The sequence below is a fragment of the Polypterus senegalus genome, chromosome 2, assembly GCF_016835505.1.
Source record: "Polypterus senegalus isolate Bchr_013 chromosome 2, ASM1683550v1, whole genome shotgun sequence".
In the NCBI taxonomy this organism is placed as follows: Eukaryota; Metazoa; Chordata; class Cladistia; order Polypteriformes; family Polypteridae; genus Polypterus; species Polypterus senegalus.
Window position 1 is genome coordinate 161,419,379 of NC_053155.1, and position 21,965 is coordinate 161,441,343.

General features: G+C 41.0%; 1 protein-coding gene across 1 annotated transcript in view; it reads left to right on the forward strand.

Annotated features, from left to right (window-relative positions):
• Nucleotides 1-21,965, forward strand: part of ebpl (EBP like) — a 47,375-nt gene that overhangs the window by 14,965 nt on the left and 10,445 nt on the right. Inside the window, exon 3 of the mRNA XM_039744895.1 lies at nucleotides 16,506-16,644. Within this exon, the coding sequence (XP_039600829.1) occupies nucleotides 16,506-16,644 (139 nt within the window). The remainder of the gene's footprint in view (nucleotides 1-16,505; nucleotides 16,645-21,965) is intronic.

Sequence of the window (21,965 nt, forward strand, 5' to 3'; positions counted from 1 at the left end):
TCATTGCACATGTTAATGTTGAAGTTTGCTCATCTATAAAGTCCATCAAATATCTCTACAAATATGTTCACAAAGGTTATAATGCAGCTTCCGTTACCTTACAGCAAGAACATGCTAACGATGACTTGGTTCATGATGAAATCACGAGTTTCTTGGACGGAAGATATGTTAGTGCTCCAGAAGCTATGTGGCACCTTAGTGAGTACAGTATGTGAGACAAATCTCACACAATTATACGATTACCTATCCATCTTCAAGAACAACAAGCTGTCCTGTTTCATGAAGGTCTCAAAGAAGAAACCTTAAATTGAAAAGCAACGTGAAAAACCATGCTAAAAGCATGGTTTGACCTGAATAAGATGAATACTCATGCGAAATCACTCCACTATATAGACATTCCACACTATTATACTTTCAATTCCAAGGCTAGCATGTGGAAGCGATGACTCTGAAAAAGTAACGCTATAGGTAGAATGTCAATTGTCTCTATTCAAGACTCAGAACGCTACTACTTACGCACCCTTTTAACTCGGTTTCCAGGAGCTTAGAACCATAAATGGAAACCTATGCAGCTCGTTTAAAGCAGCATGTCAAGAGTTAGGTTTCCTTAACGATGACAAGATTTGGCATGGCATCTTTATGAAGCTACACAAACTAAGATGCCCGTACATATGAGACAACTCTTCTCTATCATTTGTGTCTTTGGGAAACCTGTCAACATCCCGGACCTATGGCAAACACATCAACTGGCAATTTGCGAAGACCTGTTTACTAAATATTCCACTGACACTGCACGCTCTCTCAGAAATTAATGAAATACTCAAGTGCTATGGTATGACTCTTCAACAATTTCATGTCCCAGTCACCAAATTCATCCCACCTTATACTCCAACCTGTGTTGACATTCTCTGCGAACAAAAAGTACCTTCAGATTATACACAACAACTCAACGACGATCAGCGAACAGTCGTAAAAACAGTACTGCAGGCAATATACAATCCATCTGTTCATTCCAAGAAATGTTTCTTTCTCGTTGGCCCCGCAGGAACAGGCAAGACCTTTGTATACAAAACCCTCATTTATTCTGTGAGGTAGTAGAGGAGACGTGGCAATAGCGGTTGCTTCAACTGAAATCGCAGCAACTGCAATTGCTACCTGGCGGCCGTACTGCACATTCCGTGTTCAAAATGCCTCTTCAAATCACACCAACATCAACCTGCAACATGAAGCCAAATACCAACGATGCCAATAATATACTTGAAGCGAAAATTATCATCTGGGATGAAGCACCAATGACACATTGTTATGCATTTGAAGCTGTTGACAGACTACTGCGAGATCTCACTCAGGAAAATGCACTTTTCGGTAATAAAACCATTCCTCTCGGTGGAAATTTCCGCCAAATACTGCCTGTTCTCTTCCGCGGTTCTCGAGCTCTCACCGTTGCCTCTTGCATCAACAAGCACAGGCTGTGGAACAAAATGAAGATCCTAAAACTCACAAAAAATATGAGAGCTCTTGAAAGTGAAGCTCAAATTGTTCAATGGCTTCTTGAAGTTGGGGAAGGTAAAACTGGAGACACAGCTGAACTACCTTCTCAATATTTACCACAACAACAAGATCCAGTTGCTCAACTTTTAATTTATTAATTTCTCGACTGTGACTCCACAAGGACTTGCTGCAAGAGCAATACTGAGCGTCACAAACGATGATTCTCCAAAGTTTCAACAAAGTTCTTGATCTTATACAGGGTGAAAAAGTGACCTTCAAGAGTGTAGGTACAGTGGTCAGTGACGATCCTAATGATCAACTAATGTTCCCACAGGAGTTTTTACACACCCTCACACCAATTGGCATGCCTCCCCATATCCTTCTTCTAAAGGTAGGAGCTGTAGTTATGCTCCTCCGAAATATTATGCTATCAAAAGGTCTTTGCAACAGAACAAGACTCATCGTTACCCGAATGTATACACATATTATTGAGTACAAACTGATAGCTATCCAAAATTCTGAAACAATCTTCATTCCCAGAACTTCTCTCCTTCCTTCCGACACCAATCTCTCTTTTAAATTTAAATGCACATAATTCCCACTCAGACTCGCCTTCTCCATGACTATCAACAAGTCCCAAGGACAAACGTTTGCAAAGATTTGCGTTAATCTACAACAACCAGGCTTCAGCCACGGTCAGTTGTTTGTGGCTTTTTCTAGGGTTAGATCTTTCGACTGTCATCTCTACCAAAACACCTATTCACAACTGCGTCTTTCAAGAAGTATTTCTTTCTTCTTGATTTCTCAATTCCTTTCTCACCATTTTCCGTTCCTATTCTTACACCGCCGTATGTTACGACGAGCGTCGGCTAGTATAAAATAAAAGTCTATTACATTTTGGTTCTTTTATGAGATGAGCCACCATCCTTGAAATTTCTGTGCATATAACTGTCCATTCTTGTTGTTTATAGGACATCTGCTGATTTCTTAGTCATCTCTTACTCAACCTTCAGTACATTTTGTATATTACATCAACCTTTCTTCTGGTACATTCTTTATTTACTTGACCATCTCAGTATTTTTCCTGAACCGATTCTTATATTTCAGTGTGCATTTTGTTGTTCACTTGATCTTTATCTCGTTTCCGACATTTATTACCCCTTCATGCTATTTCTTAAAGATGAATGCTATGTTACCCTAAAATTATTCTTCCACACTACATGTCATGAAGATAGTATAATATTATGATACAAATACGTACTTTGACCAAAAAAAAAAACCTAGCTTAAAACTAGTATTGTTAAAATCTCAGAAGATGGCTGGTCAGTCAGTGGGCTCAGATCAAAGTCCATTAATAGTCTGACATAGCCTAGAATATATAAGGGTTAGATAGAATGTATGATGCCCCTTTTTTTTCTCCAAGGGGAACGCCTGGGCTAGAATAGCGTTGTGACTGGAGTTGTGGTTGAATGGGGTTGCTTGTGGTATATTGGGTCCATGGCTCAGAAGAAAAGGCCAGTTTTTAAACAGATAATTGCTGCACTCACGGCTTATAGAGGGGATGTGGTAGTGCGGCCAGAGCGGTTCTCAGATGCAATGTAAGGTGGGTGTTTCCTTTTTGTGCACAGGTGAGGAATCATCTGCATCCATAATTGAAGCCAGAAACTGCTAGTCACCACACTTGAGCCATGTCCCCATTATATATAGTAGGAGCAGAGGGGTAGAAAAGAAATTGAAAGTGGAATGTAAACAGAGGTTAAGGGAGAAGACGACAGCAGGAAGCTGAAAGCCGTTGCGTGCATGCGTGAGTGAGCAAGCGGGTGAAGGCAGGCTCGCTAGAGAGAGCAGGCAGCTGGGAGTCCCTTGGGAGTGTTAGGCTGACACTCGGGCCAGGTAGAAGTGGTTGCTCCTGCTGAGCGCTTTGGAGGAGCAAATGTGACTGGAAGGTGGCTGTCTCGCCACAAAAGGTAGCAGGAGTCAGAAGGCTTTGGAGGTGGCAGCCCCAGCGTGAGCGTCCTGGTCACTGGGGAACCCAGGTCATGGTCTGGAGAGTACTACGGAGCCAGGGACCGCAGGGCTACAGACTCAAAGGAGAAGGTCAGCTGCAGGTAGGGAGACTCCCCTGGTGCATAACCTGGATGGGAGAAGCAGGGGAGCCACCAGTAGAAGAAGGTACTGTGCTTTGTTTTAAAGGACTGCTTCCAGCCATAGTATTTTAACTTTGTTTTTATGGATTTATTAACTGGATTTTAATCTCCACCTTTTCACTGATTTTTAATGGATTATTTATTGAATGACATTTAGAAGCACTGCACTATTTATTTTGAACACTGTTTTTGGTTTTGTTGTTATTAATAAAAGCACTTGCACCATCCACTTGCTTTGTAATGTCTTCACTGTCCAGCTCATCCTGTGACATCACCAATGGTGTTAAGTTCAAGAGCTCCCAAAAGGAAAATGGGAGCATAGAGTAGAACCCGCATCGTCACATTGCTATGAAGTAGGGAGTCTGCTTATCCTGTTGGCTTAAGTGGTACATCAGAGAAGGTAAAGATAGAAGTAACACAGCAACTCTTTTGCTGCCATTTTCCATCCATGGATAAAGAGGCATTTGCCATCACTGTCTCAATTTAAAGGCCTTGTGGTTTGAAAGATGGAATAGAACATAATACAGAGAGGCACACTGTAGCAAGCATATACTTAATTTGTAATTGTATTTTTGTCACATGTATTCGTATATTACTATTTTAGGGGATGCACAAACCAGTTTGTTTGTTCGTGCCTGTCCCAAGCTCGGATAAATGGGTAGGGTTACGTCAGGAAGGGCATCTGGTGTCAAATTTTGCCAAATCAATATGGGGACAACAATACAAATTTCCATACCGGATCGGTTGAGCCCCAGGTTAACAACAACCACCACCAGCACTGTTAGCCAATAGGGTGCTGGCGGAAATTGGGCTACTGTTGGCCGAAGAAGAGGGGGGAGACTTGTCCAGAGGCAGGAGGAGAGGAGGAAAGTAAAGAGAGTGGAACTGAGGGTAGGAACTTTGAATGTTGACAGTATGACTGGTAAGGGGAGAGAGTTAGCAGATATGATGGAGAGAAGGAAGGTTGATATATTGTGCATGCAAGAGACTAAATGAAAGGGAAGAAAGGCTAGGTGGATTGGAGGTGGATTCAAATTGTTCTATCATGGTGTGGATGGGAGGAGAAATGTGGTTGGAGTTATGTTGAAGGAACCATATGTCAAGAGTGTTTTGTAGGTGAAAAGAGTGTTGGGCAGAGTAATGATTATGAAGCTGGAAATTGGAGGTGTGATGATGAATGTTGTTAGTGCATATAAGTGAGTTGAATGAAGTGATGAACAGTGTACCCAAGGGGCAGAAAATTTTAATTGGATTGGATTTCAATGGGCATGTTGGTGAAGGGAACAGTGGAGACGAGAAGGTGATGGGTAGATATGGTGTCAAGGAGAGGAATGAAGAAGGTCATAGGATAGTTGATTTTGCCAAAAGGATGGACATGGCTGTGGTGAATACATATTTTAAGAAGAGGGAGGAACATAGGGTTACATACAAGAGTGGAGGAAGATGCACATAGGTAGATTAAATCCTATGCAGAAGAGTCAATCTGAAGGAGATTGAAGACTGCAAAGTGGTGGCAGGGGAAAGTGTAGTTAAGCAGCATAGGATGGTGGTCTGTAGGATGATGTTGGAGATCAAGAAGAGGAAGAGAGTGAGGGCAGAGCCAAGGCTCAAATGGTGGAAGCTGAAAAAGAAAGACCGCAAGGTTGAGTTTAGGTAGGAGGTGAGACAGGTACTGGATGGCAGTGAAGAGTTACCAGACAGCTGGGAAAACTACAGCAGATGTAGTAAGGATGACAGCAAGAAGGGTGCTTGGTGTGACATCTGGAAAGTGGAAGGAGGAAAAGGAAACCTGGTGATGGAATGAGAAAATACAGGAGAGTGGACAGAGGATCGGGATGGCAAAGAAGAAGTGGGATAGTCGGAGAGATGCAGAAAGTAGACAAGAGTACAAGGAGATAAGGCGCAAGGTGAAGAGAGAGGTGGCAAAGGCTAAAGAAAAGGCGTATGATGAGTTGTATGAGAGGCTGGATACTAAGGAGGGAGAAAAGGACCGAGCTGGGAAAGATGTGCAGCAGGTTAGGGTGATAAAGGATAAAGATGTAAACGTACTTACAAGTGAGGACAGTGTGTTGAGCAGATGGAAAGAGTACTTTGAGAGGCTGATGAATGAAGAGAACGAGAGAGAGAAGAGGTTGAATGATGTGAAGATAGTGAATCAGGAAGGGCAATGGATTAGCAAGGAGGAAGTAAGGACAGCTATGAAGAGGATAAAAAATGGAAAGGCCGTTGGTCCAGATGACATACCTATGGAAGCATGGTGATGTTTAGGAGAGATGGCGGTGGAGTTTTTTACCAGATTGTTTAATGAAATCTTGGAAAGTGAGAGGATCCCTGAGGAGTGGAGAAGTGTACTGGTGTTGATATTTAAGAATAAGGGGGATGTGTAGGACTGCAGTAACTACAGGGGAATAAAATTGATGAGCCACAGCATGAAGTTATGAGAAGGAGTAGTGGAAGCTAGGTTAAGAAGTGAGGTGATGATTAGTGAGCAGCAGTATGGTTTCATGCCAAGAAAGCACCACAGATACAATGAAGGCCAGAAGGAGTTGCATTGCGTTTTTGTGGACCTGGAGAAAGCATATGACAGAGTGCCTTGAGAGGAGCTATGGTATTGTATGAGGAAGTCGGAGAGTGGCAGAGAAGTATGTAAGAGTTGTACAGGATATGTACGAAGGAAGTGTGACAGTAGTGAGGTCTGCGGAAGGAGTGACGGAAACATTGAAGTTGGAGGTGGGATTACATCAGGGATCGGCTCAGAGCCCTTTCTTATTTGCAATGGTGATGGACATGTTGACAGACGAGATTAGACAGGAGTTCCTGTGGACTATGATGTTTGCTGATGACATTCTGATCTGTAGCGATAGTAGGGAGCAGTTTGAGGAGACCCTGGAGAGGTGGAGATATGCTCTAGAGAGGAGAGCAATAAAGGTCAGTAGGAACAAGACAGAATACATGTGTGTAAATGAGAGGTCAGTGGAATGGTGAGGATGCAGGGATTAGAGTTGGTGAAGGTGGAGGAGTTTAAATACTTGGGATCAAAAGCACAGAGTAATGGGAATTGTGGAAGAGAGGTGAAAAAGAGTGTAAGCAGGGTGGAATCGGTGGAGAAGAGTGTCAGGAGTAATTTGTGACAGGCAGGAATCGGCAAGAGTGAAAGGGAAGGTCTACAGGATGGTCGTGAGACCAGCTCTGTTATATGGGTTGGAGACCGTGGCACTGACTAGAAAGCAGAAGATTTGCATTGGGTTTGATGAGGATGGATAGAATTAGAAACAAGTACATTAGAGGATCAAATCAAGTTGGACAGTTGGGAAACAAAGTCAGAGAGGCGAGATTGCGTTGGTTTGGACATGTGCAAAGGAGAGATGCTGGGTATATTGGGAGAAGGATGCTAAGGATAAAGCTGCCAGGGAAGAGGAAAACAGGAAGGCCTATGGGAAGGTTTATGGATTGGTGAGAGAGGACATGCAGGTGATGGGTATAACAGAACAAGATGCAGAGGACAGAAAGATATGGAAGAAGATCCACTGTGGCAACCCCTAACGGGAGCAGCCAAAAGAAGAAGATTATTTTAGACATATTATCTACAATACATGAATAATTGTGAATGTAAATATAATGCAACTTTTCTCCTGCCTGTTCTGGTACTCTCTCGTTACCTGGTGTTATAGATGCCAATGGATGGGAGAAGCACCAGACTACAGAAGCAGTCAGTCCTAGACTTGAAGCATGCTGTTAAGGTCTGCATAATAAAGAAAATAAAGGGGAGAACAGAGTTACTGCAAGACCTTTCCATGACAAAACACTGGAGTCAGTGAATGCTTTGAACTAACTAGAAGAAACATTAATCTTAATATTGTATTACTGTGCAATTTCTTTAAAAGTTATTATTACACTATAGCCTCGCCATGATGGCAAAGCAGCACAGTACAGCCTGACAGAGATAAGCAAGACACACCAAAAGCGTTCACTCCAGCACTAATAAATAATAAATAACTGGTAGAGAGTTTACAGTGGAAAAGAAAATGTTTACAAGGTTTTGGATTTACTGGCAGGTTGTGTCTTAATTTTCCGTCTATCCGCAGTTCCAGCTTCGAGCCTCACACATGTTATTCCATGCTTATTGGCCAGTGTTTTAAAGTTGATGCCAAGGCTTAGTGCAGTTGTGGACAGCTGGGAGTCCAGAATGACAGCCACAGGGGAGTCCAGTTTGTTTATTGGTGGATTTATACTATTGCATTTTTTTTAAAATAACCTTGAGGTTAGGTAGGATTATGTCTGGCTATGTTAGGTGGTGATTGAGTATGTTTATTTGTGTTTGTTATGCATGTCTGATGCTTTGATTTTTGTTTTTAGATGTGCATTTCCCTCTGCTGGACAAAAATGGTGTCTCCTGGTGCATAGGCATGCTGTAACGGAGAACGGAGTCATCTTATAAGTACGGTTGTGGCAGGAAGAGGAAGACAGTTTGAATAATTGTGGAGACAGAGTTAGTGTGTGTGAGGTGCACCAGACTTGGAGGTGGACCAGAAGGCTGCTGAGATTTTTGTACCATGCACATTTCACTGTAAATATTTTCACAAAGAACTGTGAGTTCTCTTATCAAAATTAGCTGTTATGGAATAAAAATCTACATCTGCCTATTATTACACCCTCAGTCTCGTTTGGTCCCAAACTACTAGAACCTTAGAACAATCTAGACAAGAACAGGCCATTCAGCCCAACAAAGCTCGCTAGTTCTATCCACTTATTTCTCTCTGTTATATAAAAAATCTAGCAGACTTCGTGCACTTCGCTGCAGTCGCTGTAGTTGGAATAATTATGTATCTACATGTGACTTATAGAGCTTCTTTATATACAACATTTTTGGTTTGTCCTCTAGGAGCCAAAATATATCAGTTTTCTCTATGACTAATTTGTGAACATGCCGGGAACAAAAGTAAATGAGATAAAGTAAAAGTCTACCAAACACTAAATGAGATAAAGTAAAAAAGGGCAACACCACTGGGAACAACAGTAAAAAAACAACAGTAAATGAGATAAAGTAAAAAAACACAAAAACGAAGTAGAAAGTAACAGTAAACCGCAACACCGCCGAATCACCGGCACACCTCGTCTACTAAACACTAAGTAGAAACACTAAAGGAAAAAATACTATTCAGTAAGTACTGAGTCTAGTAAACAGTAAACCAGTAAAGGAGAGAGTACTAAACACTAAGGAAAAAGAACGGCAAGACCACATCAGCTGCGGAGCTCAGCTCGGAGCGAAATGAAGTGAATGAAATGACGTGAATGGGAGGGGAGAAGATCACGTGACTCCCCCACCCGCCTTAACTCTTCATCCCTCCACAAACACACAAACACAGTCTCTCAGATACCAACTCTCCTTTATATGTATAGATTCTGGGACGAGACATGAATTTTTCAGAGAGATGCTTTCAAGTCCTGCAACAGGATACTTTGTGCCAAGAGACTTAACCACGCTGGTGCCGGAAATTAAAGACAAAGAGTAGATGACAAAGTAGAACATCATAAAGAGGTTCAAAAATGTTGGTGGAATACGCATGCAGAGCAAGTTAGAGATAATGAAAGTACTAAAATTCGAAAGTCTCAAAAAAATTATAGTAAAGATCACATTCGCGCAAACAAATGGAAATTATTACTCGGTGAAGTAACGGAACGGCGAAAAGAGATTGAATGAATTGTTTGGATTTAAACTAAGTCGGAGACTTGTAGATTGTCTAATTGGTATTGCTGTCAGGTAAAAGTAGTGTTTCTTCCCAATGAAGAGATGTATCTGTGAGAATTAAAATATTTGTTGTTTGGTGAAAGTGAAATCCATATATGCAAGTGGCAGAGACATGAAGTGGCTGGCGCGTAGCACAGGCCGGGGGGTTGGTGAGCGAAGCAAGCAGGGGTCGAAGCCACCTAATTTTCCAAACAACATCAATTCGAGTTTTGAAAGTCCCTAAAATTTTACTGTGTATCACAGTACTTGGTAGTTTATTCCAAGTGTCTATCGTTCTTTGTGTAAAGAAAAACTTCCTAATGTTTGTGTGAAATTTACCCTTAACAAGTTTCCAACTGTGTCCCCGTGCTCTTAATGAGCTCATTTTAAAATAACTAGGGGGCTTTGCCCCCTGCTCGCTTTGCTCGCCCAACCCCCGTTTTTGTTTTTCCGGATACACACTTTTAAGAATTTTTTTTTCTTTGAATTGCTGCTATTTCATTAGTTTCACTTTTATTTCAGAACTTCTGTAAAAACAATATTGTGAATCTTTTTAATGAGGTCAGTGAGACATGTGTTTAATGACTTTGTACCATAATTCAGGATAGGTTTCTCTGTTTTGAATTTCAGCACAGACTAAACGATCTACATCATCAGCAGTTAATTTTTTTTGCAAAGTAACCAATAAATGCATGTGAGGTAAACTCCGTTTTTGAAATTCTCTTGACTTAAACTTCAAAGCCTTACAATATTTACATACTTATGACATATCACCTATGTCGATATATTCGATCTCTATTCACCTTTTCATTATTTCTCCGAGTAATAATTTCTCTTTCTTTGCGCTAATGCGATGTTTACTTTCTTTGGTTTAACACTGTCGTTTTTTTTCTTCTTTCATATTCTGTATCTTTCTCTGCATGTGTTTCTACGAGTTTTTTGAATTCCAGTTTTCATTATCTCTAACCTGCTCTGCATGTGTTTAGCCCCTTGTTTTTTAACCTTTTTATGACGTTTTACTTTGTTTTCTACTCTGTCTTTTATTTCTAACCTCGCTTTATCCTAATTTTGTTTCAATAACACTTGGTCCTGCTCTGCATGTTTATAGCGCCAACGTCCGGATTGGATGTGCTTTTTTTCCAGTTCCACTTGTTCAGGGCTGATAATTACTTTCCTTATTTTATGAATTTACACCTCGATTATTCTTTTTCTTTTTTTTTTTTGTCTCTCCAATGCTTTTGAGTCTCTTTTCTCTGCGCTGCTTTCTTCTTCGCTTAGTCGTCTACGTTTCATTTATAACGTATTGTCCTTATACGCTTTATATGCACTGAGAGCCCTGGATCTGTGTGTGCTCAAAGCCAAAACACGACTGAATGTGTTACTGCCCGTGCTGTTAGTTGGTTGTAAGTAGGCCGTGTCTTGCAAGAATCTCATGTTCTACGTCATTGCGAGACAGTCCTGGGTCAATCTCTTGGCACAAAGTCTAATGTTTAAGGTCCCCGTGAGACGCTCCATGGCCAATCTCTTTAGTCTCGCTGGTCTTTTAAGTTTTTTCCGTGATCTTATAAGATCACGTCTCGTCGCCATACTCTTTCTCTCCAGGATTTTTTTTTTTTTTATAATAGAGAGCCAGTCTCGATCCACTGTACTAATTCCCTTCATAATTTTAAACACTTCAATCATGTCACCTCTTAATCTGTATTTGTTTAAACTGTGTAGGCTCAGCTCTTTTAATCTTTTCTCATAATTCAACCCCTGTAGTCCTGGAATCAGCCTAGCTGCTCTTCTCTGGACTTTTTCTAGTGCTGCTAGTCCTTTTTGGTCCTGGAGACCAAAACTGCACACAATACTCCTGACGAGGGCTCATCAGTGCGTTGTAAAGCTTGACCATAACCTCCTTGTACTTGTACTCCACACATCGTGCTATATAACCTAACATTCTGTTTGCTTTCTTAAATCCTTCTGAACACTGTCTGGAAGTTGATAGTTTACAGTCCACTAAGACTCCTGAATCCTCCTCATAAGGTGTACTTACGATTTTCTGACTGCCCATGGTGTATTCAAACCTATCATTTTTATTTCCAGTGTAATACTTTATATTTACTGACATTAAATTTCATCTGCCACAAATCTGCCCAAGCCTGTATGCTATCCAAGTCCTACTGAAATTATACAGTATAATGGATTCCAAGTTATCTGCTAATACACCTATCTTGATATCATCTGCAAAATTAACCACCTTGTTACATATGTTCCTATCTAAATCATATACAGTAATCCCTCGCTACATTGCGCTTCGACTTCGAAACAAAATTGGCTTAGACACAGGAAGCAGAGTGCTATGGTGCAAGAAACCCTTTCAAAATGGCTGCCGTGAAGAGTGGTGTTCCACAGGGTTCAGTGCAAGGGCTGTTGTTATTTTTTTGCATGTATATTGTGAAACCTAACCAGACACACAAAGGCACAAGTCCCAGCACTTCATAGACTTTGTTTACAGTTTCAAATTACTTTTCTTTCCTTGTCTCTTCTGCCTCCACTCCTCCCTCAAGCTTCGTCCTCCACCTCCCAACTCTGGCTGTCTGAGTTGTGGCTGCTGTCCCCCTTTATGTAAAGAAGAATGGTCTCAGATTCCATGCTCTGTATTCTCCAACTTTATAAAAGGTTACAAGAGAAGATTCAGTACTGTTATATTGACAAAGGTAGGTTGTTCAAAATATTAAATGCAGGGGTGCCAACAATTGTGACACATGGTTTTTGTTAAAAATATTTATTTCCTGATGAGGGCTTTGTTTTTCTTTGAATAAACTTGCTTCAATTAAAAGTCAGATGTTTCTCATTTTTTCAGTGCTGATGACGGTACTTCAGCAAACAGTGATTTTTTTTCTAACCGTTCTTACTAATTTTTACAAGGGGTACCAATAATAGTGGAGGGCACTGTGTAGATCTTAAATCATTAAATCTATATGAACTACAGTATCAACACCATAAACTGTGCTTATAATTTTTCTATCTTCAGTTGTTCTGTCTAATTTGGATCAAATAAAATATCCAGAAGTTATGAAACATTCTGCAAAAACCAGGCAGTGAGGACAAAACTTCACACACACACACAAGATACCCAAAGAAAGATCTGCCACCATAAACAATGTGAACAGAAATGGAAGTGAAGTAAACGAGCTGGTGTACACATCAGAAAAGATAAAAAAAAAATGACCAGGCCAGCTCTCTCCCTTCTCTCCTGCTTTCAACTGTTTGCTTACTGGACAACAAGCTGGATGACCTTTGAATTCACTGGATAACCCAATGAGAAATGAAAGACTGTTCCATTTTTACCTTCACTGAAATGTGGCTCCATAGATCCCTAACACAGCCATTCATTTGGATGGACTGACCACTTTCTGAGCAGACAAAGTTGCTTTAGCAACAGAGTAAAGTACATCAAGGCAGTCTGTGTTTATGTGAACAACAATTTTGTGCTTAAACTGTGCAGTAGAGTCACATCCCGCATTGATTATTGTAACTCGCTGCTGGCAGGTGCCCCTTCAAATCTTCTATCACAGCTCCAGCTTATTCAAAACTCGGTTGCAAGAGTCCTCACTCGAACCAGCAGCAGCAAGCACATAACACCCATCCTGCTCCGCCTTCACTGGCTCAATGTGTTTTACAGAATCGAATATAAAATCCTGCTAACCTACAAAGCCTTAAATAACCTCACGCCAAACTACGTCAGTGAACTTCTCCAACACTGTGTGCCTGCCCGCCCATTAAGGTCCTCTGATTCTGGCAATCTTATTGTGCCCCACACTAATCTACACACCATGGGTGACAGGGCCTTCAGCTGAATAGCGCCCAGACTCTGGAATGACCTACCAAAAGTAATCAGGTTAGCTGACTCCATGAATTCTTTTAAAAAACAACTCAAAACTCATCTGTTCAGGAAGGCTTTTAGCTTTACTTGACTTGACTACCCTTCTCTCAGTTTACCTCTGTGTCAAGATGCTCATGTAACCTGTATGTGTGTGCTAGACCATCAGTTCTGCTGTCTGTTAGGCTTTTTTTTCTTTGTTCTCTGAATTCACTGTCGTAATCTTCTTCATTTATTTGGTTTGTACAATGCTATATACTGTATACCCTGCCGTTTTTATATTCTGTAAGTGCCTTGAGCATGGGAAAGACACTATATAAATAAAATGTATTATTATTATTATTTATTATTAAGCCACTGCTCACTAGTGCTACAATGTCTGACAGTAAAGTGTTGTCATTTTTCATTTGTCACGTGTCTTTACTGTTATTTTTATGCTGGCTGCTTATATCACTCTGGAATTTAATTCTAAAGAAGCGCCGAGTGTACTTTACAGAATTGTTAGATTGCTACAAAACACAAATCCTGGTGATTTTCTTACTGTGGCTGGAGATTTTAATCAAGTAAACCTGAGGAATGTTCTCCCTAACTTTTATAGATACATGAACTTTCCAGTCAGGGGACAGATTAATCTAGACCTCGTGTTTACAAAATCTTGTGTAGCTTACAAAGCCATACCCTGCCAACATCTTGTTTTTTCTGATCATGTTTTAGTTCAAGTACTGCCTGCATACAGAGCACTATACAAACTGCCCAAACCAACTTTCAGACAGATCAGGGTTTGGTCAGAGGTAACTATTTCAGCCCTGCAGAACTGTTTTAATCACAGGGACTCAGCCATTTTTAAGCAGCTGCCATCTATGGCCATCAGTTTAACTGAGAATAGTCTGCTTCATCAGTCACTGGCTACATTAGCAAGTGCATAGATGATCTGAATGTCTTGAGGACTATCAAAATATGTGAAAATCGGGAACTATGGGTGACATTTTCCTATGGCAGGCAAGCATCTCCAAGTGATTTAAAACCACCACCATCATACTCGTGCTGAAGAAATCCTGTCTCTTGCTTCAGTGACTGTCTCCTTATAGCAGTCACACACGTCATCATGAAGTGTTTTGAGAGGCAAGTCATGAGCCACTTGAACACTTCCCAAAGTCCAATGACCCTCTCCAGTTTGCTTTTCGTCCAAACAATTCTGCTTAAGATGTCATATCATCTGCTCTTCATCTGCCCCTGTCCCATCTGGACAATAGAGACACTTCTGCTAGAGTGTTTTTCATTTACCTCAATTCAGCTTTCATCATCATCTTCCCTTAGAAATTCATAGGGAAGTTAGACCACTAAGCTGCAACACTTCCTATGCAACTGGATCCTGGACCTCCTAAAAGAGAGAGACACCATCTCCAGTTTGATCCCGCTGAGCTCTGGTACCCCTATGGCTGTGCTTTCATCCCAATTTTGTTCACTCTGCTGACTCACAATTGTAATTGCATACAACTCTAATATCAGTAAGTTTGTGGATGATACAACGGTTCTGGGTCTCATCGGCGATGGTGGGAATGAGTCAGCTTACAGAATGGAGACATGACAATTGATAGACTGGTGCTAGTGGAACAATTTGCATCTTAAAATTGGACAAGGAAAAAGATATGACTGTTGACTTCAGGAAGATTTATGCTGTCCATATCCCACTGTGTATTAAAGTCTTTGTGGTGGAATTGGTCAAGACCACTAAATTCTTTGGTATACAATAGGCAATTGACCCTACTTGGTCAATTAACTCCTTTGTCAAGATGGTGCTGTATTATCTCTACTTCCATTTGCTACAGAAACCGGCAAGCCTGCCTTGCACAATTCTCGCCACAGTCTACAGGGGCAACATTGAGAGCATTCTGTTCAGATGCATAACTGTCTGGTTTGGGAACTGCAGTGCTTCTGACCCTAAGGTTCTATAACAGATAGTGCACACTGCAGAAAAGATCATTGGGACCACTCTGCCCTCCATTAAAGACATCTTTATAAATTGACGCATCCATAATACCTATAGTACTGTGAAAAACTCCTCTCTCTCCTCCAGTGGTTTTCTTTGGCCTACTTTCATCTGGCAGAAGATACTGTAGCATCCAAATGGGTTGCTATCTGGACTTTAAACTCTGTGCTGCCCCCCTGCCCTCAGATCTACTCTATATGATGTATATTTTACTTTTTACTACTGTTGAATTTCATTATTAGTTGTTGTTATTTATTACTATATAGTCACTTACCTATTTATATATATATATATATATATATATATATATATATATATATATATATATATATGCGCAGTTATATGGGAATAATGTATTTTTTTTTCTTTTTAACAATACTTTCATCTTGATGTTCATTCTATTTTTCTGGGTGTTCTAATTGTTTAATTAATCCATTGTTTTCTAATTAGTGGGTCTAATGCTAGAGTAGTTGCAGCCTTTCATGGTTCAATGTTGTCTGCCTGCTCAATTTTAATTTTCATTAATAAGATACAATGAAGGGAGCAAACTGCACAGAGAAAGGGTACAATATAATGAAAGCAACAAAAGTGAGTTAAACATTTAAAACTATAGCAAAAGCAGAAATATTTCTAAATGTCTTTTAAATGTAAAAATCATGCTGCTGTGCTTTCTTAATGTAGAATGAGGAGAAGAGAAAAAAATACCCGCTAATTAATTGAGATCAGTGCTATCAGTTCTCACTGATTATGAATCTGGTTGAAGCAAAAACCTGAAGCCACAGTGGGCCCCCAAGACTGACTTTGAGAACTTTTGCTGTAGTACTTTCTTTAACTTGCGTCATTTTAATAGCTTCTTTCACATCAATTTTATTATCCTGTCTACAAGTTATGCTGATGAGAATTTCTCTTAGCATTTCCTTTGCGATAAAACATTTTCATGGTGCGAATGATGCCCAAATCCAATGGCTGAAGCACTGCCTTGCAATTGGGTAGGTGGAACTCAACTTGAATATTATCTAAATGTAGAAGCATGCTGTGAGCAGCACAGTTATCAATCAGAAGCAGAATCTTCCTGTTTTCTTCTTCATATTGTGAGGTTACTGAATTCTTCTGAACCCCCAACCCAACCCCCCCAGCAAGCAAACAACTGTCTGAAAAGTGAAATTATCTGACAAAGTCTGATCGCTTCACTCACATTGTGTTGGCTTTTTAAACATTGAATGTTATTATTGCTGTTCTTTATCTGACATGATTAGCCTAACAGAATATTTTATATTTTTACAGGGAAAGAGTATGGAAAGGCAGACAAAAGATGGCTCTATTCAGACCCAACAATAGTATCCATTGAACTTCTTACAGTGATATTCGTTGGCCTCCTAGCTGTCATACTAATTTATTCCATCCTCAAGAATACATTCTACAGGTAAAAACTTACAACACTGTTGGAAAATAATATTACTGGGAGAGCAAATGTTTTTTAATTGACAACAAAACACATTTGTTGGTCAGAATGTGCAGTATCTGAGTGCTACTATATGGTGTCTTCAACAACTGTCCACTGTATATATGATTCTGTCATTTTGCTGATGATGCTGTGATCTGTGCTGAATCAATGGAGGCTCTGATCGGGGCGAGGAGTCTGAGTGTCTGGGTTTGCGAGTGCCCTGAATAAAAACCAAGATTCAGGCCTTTAATGACCTCTTAGGCACAGCCATCAGCAGTGTGTTTGTCGTGCACGCGCATTATGTAACGCCCCAAATCCTCCCAGAATTACGCCTATTTGAACATGCAAATCAATATAAATCGCCCTTAAGCGCAGCCTTCTGTGAAAAGACAATGGGAAAAGCACGGGGGGAAACATAAGAATTTCAGCGAATACCAAGTGGAGGCAAAGGAAAAACATACTATTTGTTCAAATAAGCCGTGGTATAATCAACAAAAGGAAGTTGATCGAGTGGCATAGCGTGTTGGAGAAACATGAAAGCTCACATCCACAAAATCGCACAGTGCCGGAAATAAAAAAGAAGTCACATATCAAAGTCGCTGTGGAAAGCCGAGTTGTAAGCCCACTGTCTGAGTGTCATATGAAAGCTTATTAGGGTACAGAGAAAAAAGCCACACGGTGGGGAAAAAGCACGAAATGTCCACTTCAATCTCGACATTTCCACTTTAATCACGTAGTTTATTTTGTCATTAAAGTAGAACATCATAAAATTCATCTTAAAATTGTTTAATTAACCAGTTTCTAAAATCACATCGTAATTAAAGTAGCACGTTAAATGCTTTGTTTTGTATTTGATCTTCTATGTGCTCTATGTGTGTGAATCACTACTTGCTTCTTAAACCGGCTCTCTTCCTCCAACTGAACACAGAGTCCATTACATTCGTGATATTACAGCTCTCTGAATAACTAAAATACTGAGATTTATACGTGATGTCATTTTCAGGATGATAGGAGTATCTATCTATTTCTCTCTCTCTCTCTCTCTCTCTCTATATATATATATATATATATATATATATATATATATATATATATATATATCTATATATATATATATCTATATATATATATATATATATATATATATATATATCTATATATATATATTATATATATATATATATATATATATATATATATAGTGATGGTTATTCTTCTTCAAAAGAATCTTACTCAACACAAAACCGTCCCCATATATTGTCGTCCAGACAATTAAAGAAAACGATTCAAAGTCTCAGAACAAAACAATGAACAGATTTCTTGAGTCAAAATGGCAACTTTATACAGGGAAGGATTATGGGACAGGAAATGGTTGGCAAGAACTGACGTTGAAAACAGGATCCGGAAACAACGTCATCATGATGGGACGGAAGTGAGGTGGATTGATGGAGCCGGAAGTGACGTCGTCGCGGCCATTTTGGAATCCTGGAAGTGGAGGAATTATTTTTCTTCAAGTTTTCTGTTGAGCAAAAGAGATTCAGGTAAGTACCACGTGACAACCCTCTATCTCGCGATGTTTCACTCACCTGTAGGCTATTTGACTGCCTCCTAATCGCACATGTGTGACATGACCAAACCCCCCCCTCCCAGCCCAGATCCCTCGGGTCGGGCGACCTGCACCGAGAGGTTGTGGACACGAGAGAGAGCATCTGCGTTGGCCTGCAAGGAACCTTTACGAGAAATGACACTGAAACGATAAGGCTGAAGATTCAAAAACCACCTAGTGATGCGAGGGTTAGACTCCCGATGAAGGGACATCCACTGTAAGGCAGCATGATCCGTCACCAGAGTACACTCACGCCCCAGTAGGTAGTACCTCAAAGACGTGACAGCCCACTTAATCGCCAAGGCTTCGCCCACCGCAGCATACTTGGTCTCCCGGTCCAGCAGTTTCCGGCTCAGGTACATAACAGGGTGTTCAGCACCATCAACGCATTGGCTCAGCACGGCACCCAAACCTGTGGCCGATGCGTTGGTCTGGAGGATGAAAGGAACAGAAAAATCAGGAGATCTTAAAACAGGTGCTGAAGTAAGGGCCAATTTCAAGTCACTGAATGCTTTCTCAACCGAAATATCCCATACCACTTTTAAAGGTGCTTGTTTCCTTGTTAAATTAGATAAGGGCACAGCAACTTCTGAGAAATGTGGTACAAAACGACGATAGTAACCTGCCAATCCCAAAAATGCTTGTACCTGCCGCTTATTCATCGGACGGGGCCAATTAAGAATGGCATCAATTTTGGAACATTGTGGTTTAACAACACCCCCTCCTACTAGGTAGCCCAAATATTTGGCTTCTCTTAATCCAATAAAACATTTCTTCGGATTAATTCGAAGACCAGAAGACGCTAGCTTGGAGAGTATTGTTCTAACCTGCCATACATGATCTTTCCACATGCTCGAATAAATGACCACGTCATCTAAGTAGGCAGCGCTATATGAATTGTGGGGCCTTACCAGTGTGTCTACCAGTCGTTGGAAGGTAGCTGGTGCCCTGTGCAAGCCAAAAGGAAGGACCTTGTATTGCCAATGTCCACTGGGTGTACTAAAAGCGTTTTTTTTTTTGGCGGAGTCCGCTAAGGGAATTTACCAATACCCTTTCGTCATGTCAAGAGTAGTTAGGAATTGAGCGTTCCCCAACCGATCAAGTAAATCATCCACCCGCGGCATGGGATACGCATCAAATTTAGAGACCTGATTTAGTCATTACAAAACCTTCACGACCCATCAGGTTTAGAAACTAAGACAATTGGACTAGACCAAGAGCTATGACTCTCCTCAATAACCCCTAATTCTAGCATTCGTCTAATTTCCAACTGTACTAATGCTTTCTTTGCCTCCGGGAGCCTATAAGGTCTCCCTCTGACAATCACTCCAGGGTTAGTAATAATATCGTGAACAATCAACGCAGTACATCCCGGTATCTCGTCCACAACTTTAGGGACAGACAAGATAGTCACCTCGAGATCTTGTCGTTGTTTGGATGTCAAATCGGGCCAAAATTAAGATGGGCACATGACATAAAAACAGAACAAGGCTGATTGGACGAGGGATCAAGTTCCCTGTCCTTCCATGGTTTCAGCAAATTAATATGATATACTCATTCAGTAGGTCGCCGATTAGGTTGTTTAACCAGATAATCAACGAGACCTTTTCTTTCTTTAATTTCATAAGGGCCTTGCCAATGTGCTAACAACTTTGAATGAGAAGTTGGGACGAGTACCATCACACGATCACCCGGGACAAATTCCCGAATGGTGGTGTTTCGGTTATAATAACGTGACTGCGCTGCTTGTGCCTTTTCCAAATTTTCTTTTAGAATAGGTCTGATTTTCTCTAATCTATCGCGTAATTGCGCGATATATTCAAGAATATTTGAAGTTGGGAGGACCTCCTCTTCCCATCCTTCTTTTAACATATCCAAAAGCCCTCTGGGTTGTCTTCCATATAATAATTCAAAGGGAGAGAAACCAGTAGAGGTCTGAGGGACTTCCCGATAAGCAAACAAAACGAGAGGAAGCAACTGATCCCAGTTTCTTCCATCCTCATTAACTACCTTGCGTAACATCTGTTTCAAAGTTTGATTGAAACACTCTACCAACCTGTCAGTTTGGGGATGATAGACAGACGTTTTCAGATGTTTTATTCGGAGTAATTTGGCTACTTCCCTGAACGTCTCCGATGTGAAAGGAGTCCCTTGGTCCGTTAAAACCTCTTTGGGAATACCAACACGAGCGAATATCCCTACTAATTACCGTGCGATGTTTTTCGTATTAGCTGAGCGCAATGGAACAGTTTCCGAAAAGCGAGTGGCATAATCTACTAGCACCAAAATATATTTGAATCCTTTTAACGAGGGTTCCAATGGTCCTACGAGATCAATACCGACTCATTCAAAAGGGATATCAATAAGGGGAAGGGGAACGAGAGGAGCTCGCGTCCTTCTAGGAATCTGGCAAAGTTGACACTCAGGACAGGAAGCGCAAAATCGCCGGACCTCCTCGTTAATTCCCGGCCAATAGAATCGGAGCTTTATTCTCTCTAATGTTTTTTCGGAGCCTAAGTGGGCTCCTAGAAGGTGAGCGTGTGCTAATTCACACACCTTTCACCAAAAAGTGCATGGAATTAACAACAACGTTCGCACTTCTCCCTCGTGTTCTGCCACTCTATATAGTAATTCATTTTTAAGTACAAAGAACGGCATTGGTGGCATGGGATCCAAGGTTGTATAACCCTCGGTAGATACTACTGCATTCCTAATATTTTTTAAGGAATCATCGTTCCATTGTTCCCTTTTAAAAGACGATGGTGCGACCTTAAGGGGTGTGGTTTCTGTCTCCACGTCATCTGCGTTAACTGCACTAGTTCCCGCAGAGGTCGATGGGACATCAAATTCTTCACATTGGGTACCCGCATGGGTCCGTGCTACTGTGGGACATGACGTGGAGGCAGTCGGAGCAGTATTCTCCATTACTAAGCCTAAATGTTTCTTAGGTACAGTTACGTTATTACCGCTGGTAATTTTATTCCAGTCTCTACCCAATATAACTGGAAAAGGGGGATCCAGTATTACAGCCATGGCCATGCTCGTTAGGTGATGATTTACTGATACCACACATCTGGCCGTTTTATAATACCGGATATCCCCACGAATACATTTTAGACTAGTTTTATCCTAGTCCACTGTTGCGGTAAAACGAAACAGGTGGCAACAATGGAAATGTTACTCCCGGAATCAAAAATTGCTCTTACCTTCCTGCCATTTATAATAACTGCACCTATATATGGAAGAGATAAAGGATTTGTCACAGTGGCACAATACCTTTCTCCCTTAACTAATGAGCAATCCATGGGCTCGATGGTACAGTTAGGGGACAGATGTCCAATCTCCCCACACTTGAAACAGCGGGGAAGACTGGCACCTCTGTCCCGTCTATGGACGGCAGGCTCGGGAGTTTGTTGGGTGGGCTCAGGAGTTGCCCCATGTGCCTGTTGGGTTCGGTGGGAGAACCGTTCTAAAATCCCTGATTTGCAAGCCGCCCAGTGATGCTCAGTGATCTGGATTAAGGAGTCCATGTCCTCAAAATTATGCTTCCGTACTTGCTGGGCGATATGGTCAGGGAGGGCATGCACAAAGTTTCACATGCTAGAAGCTCGCCATTTTATGTGAATTATTAATGTCGGGCGTAGCCAGCGACATACTTTCCCCCAAGCTTCAAAGCCCTGGGTTCTTATCGGTC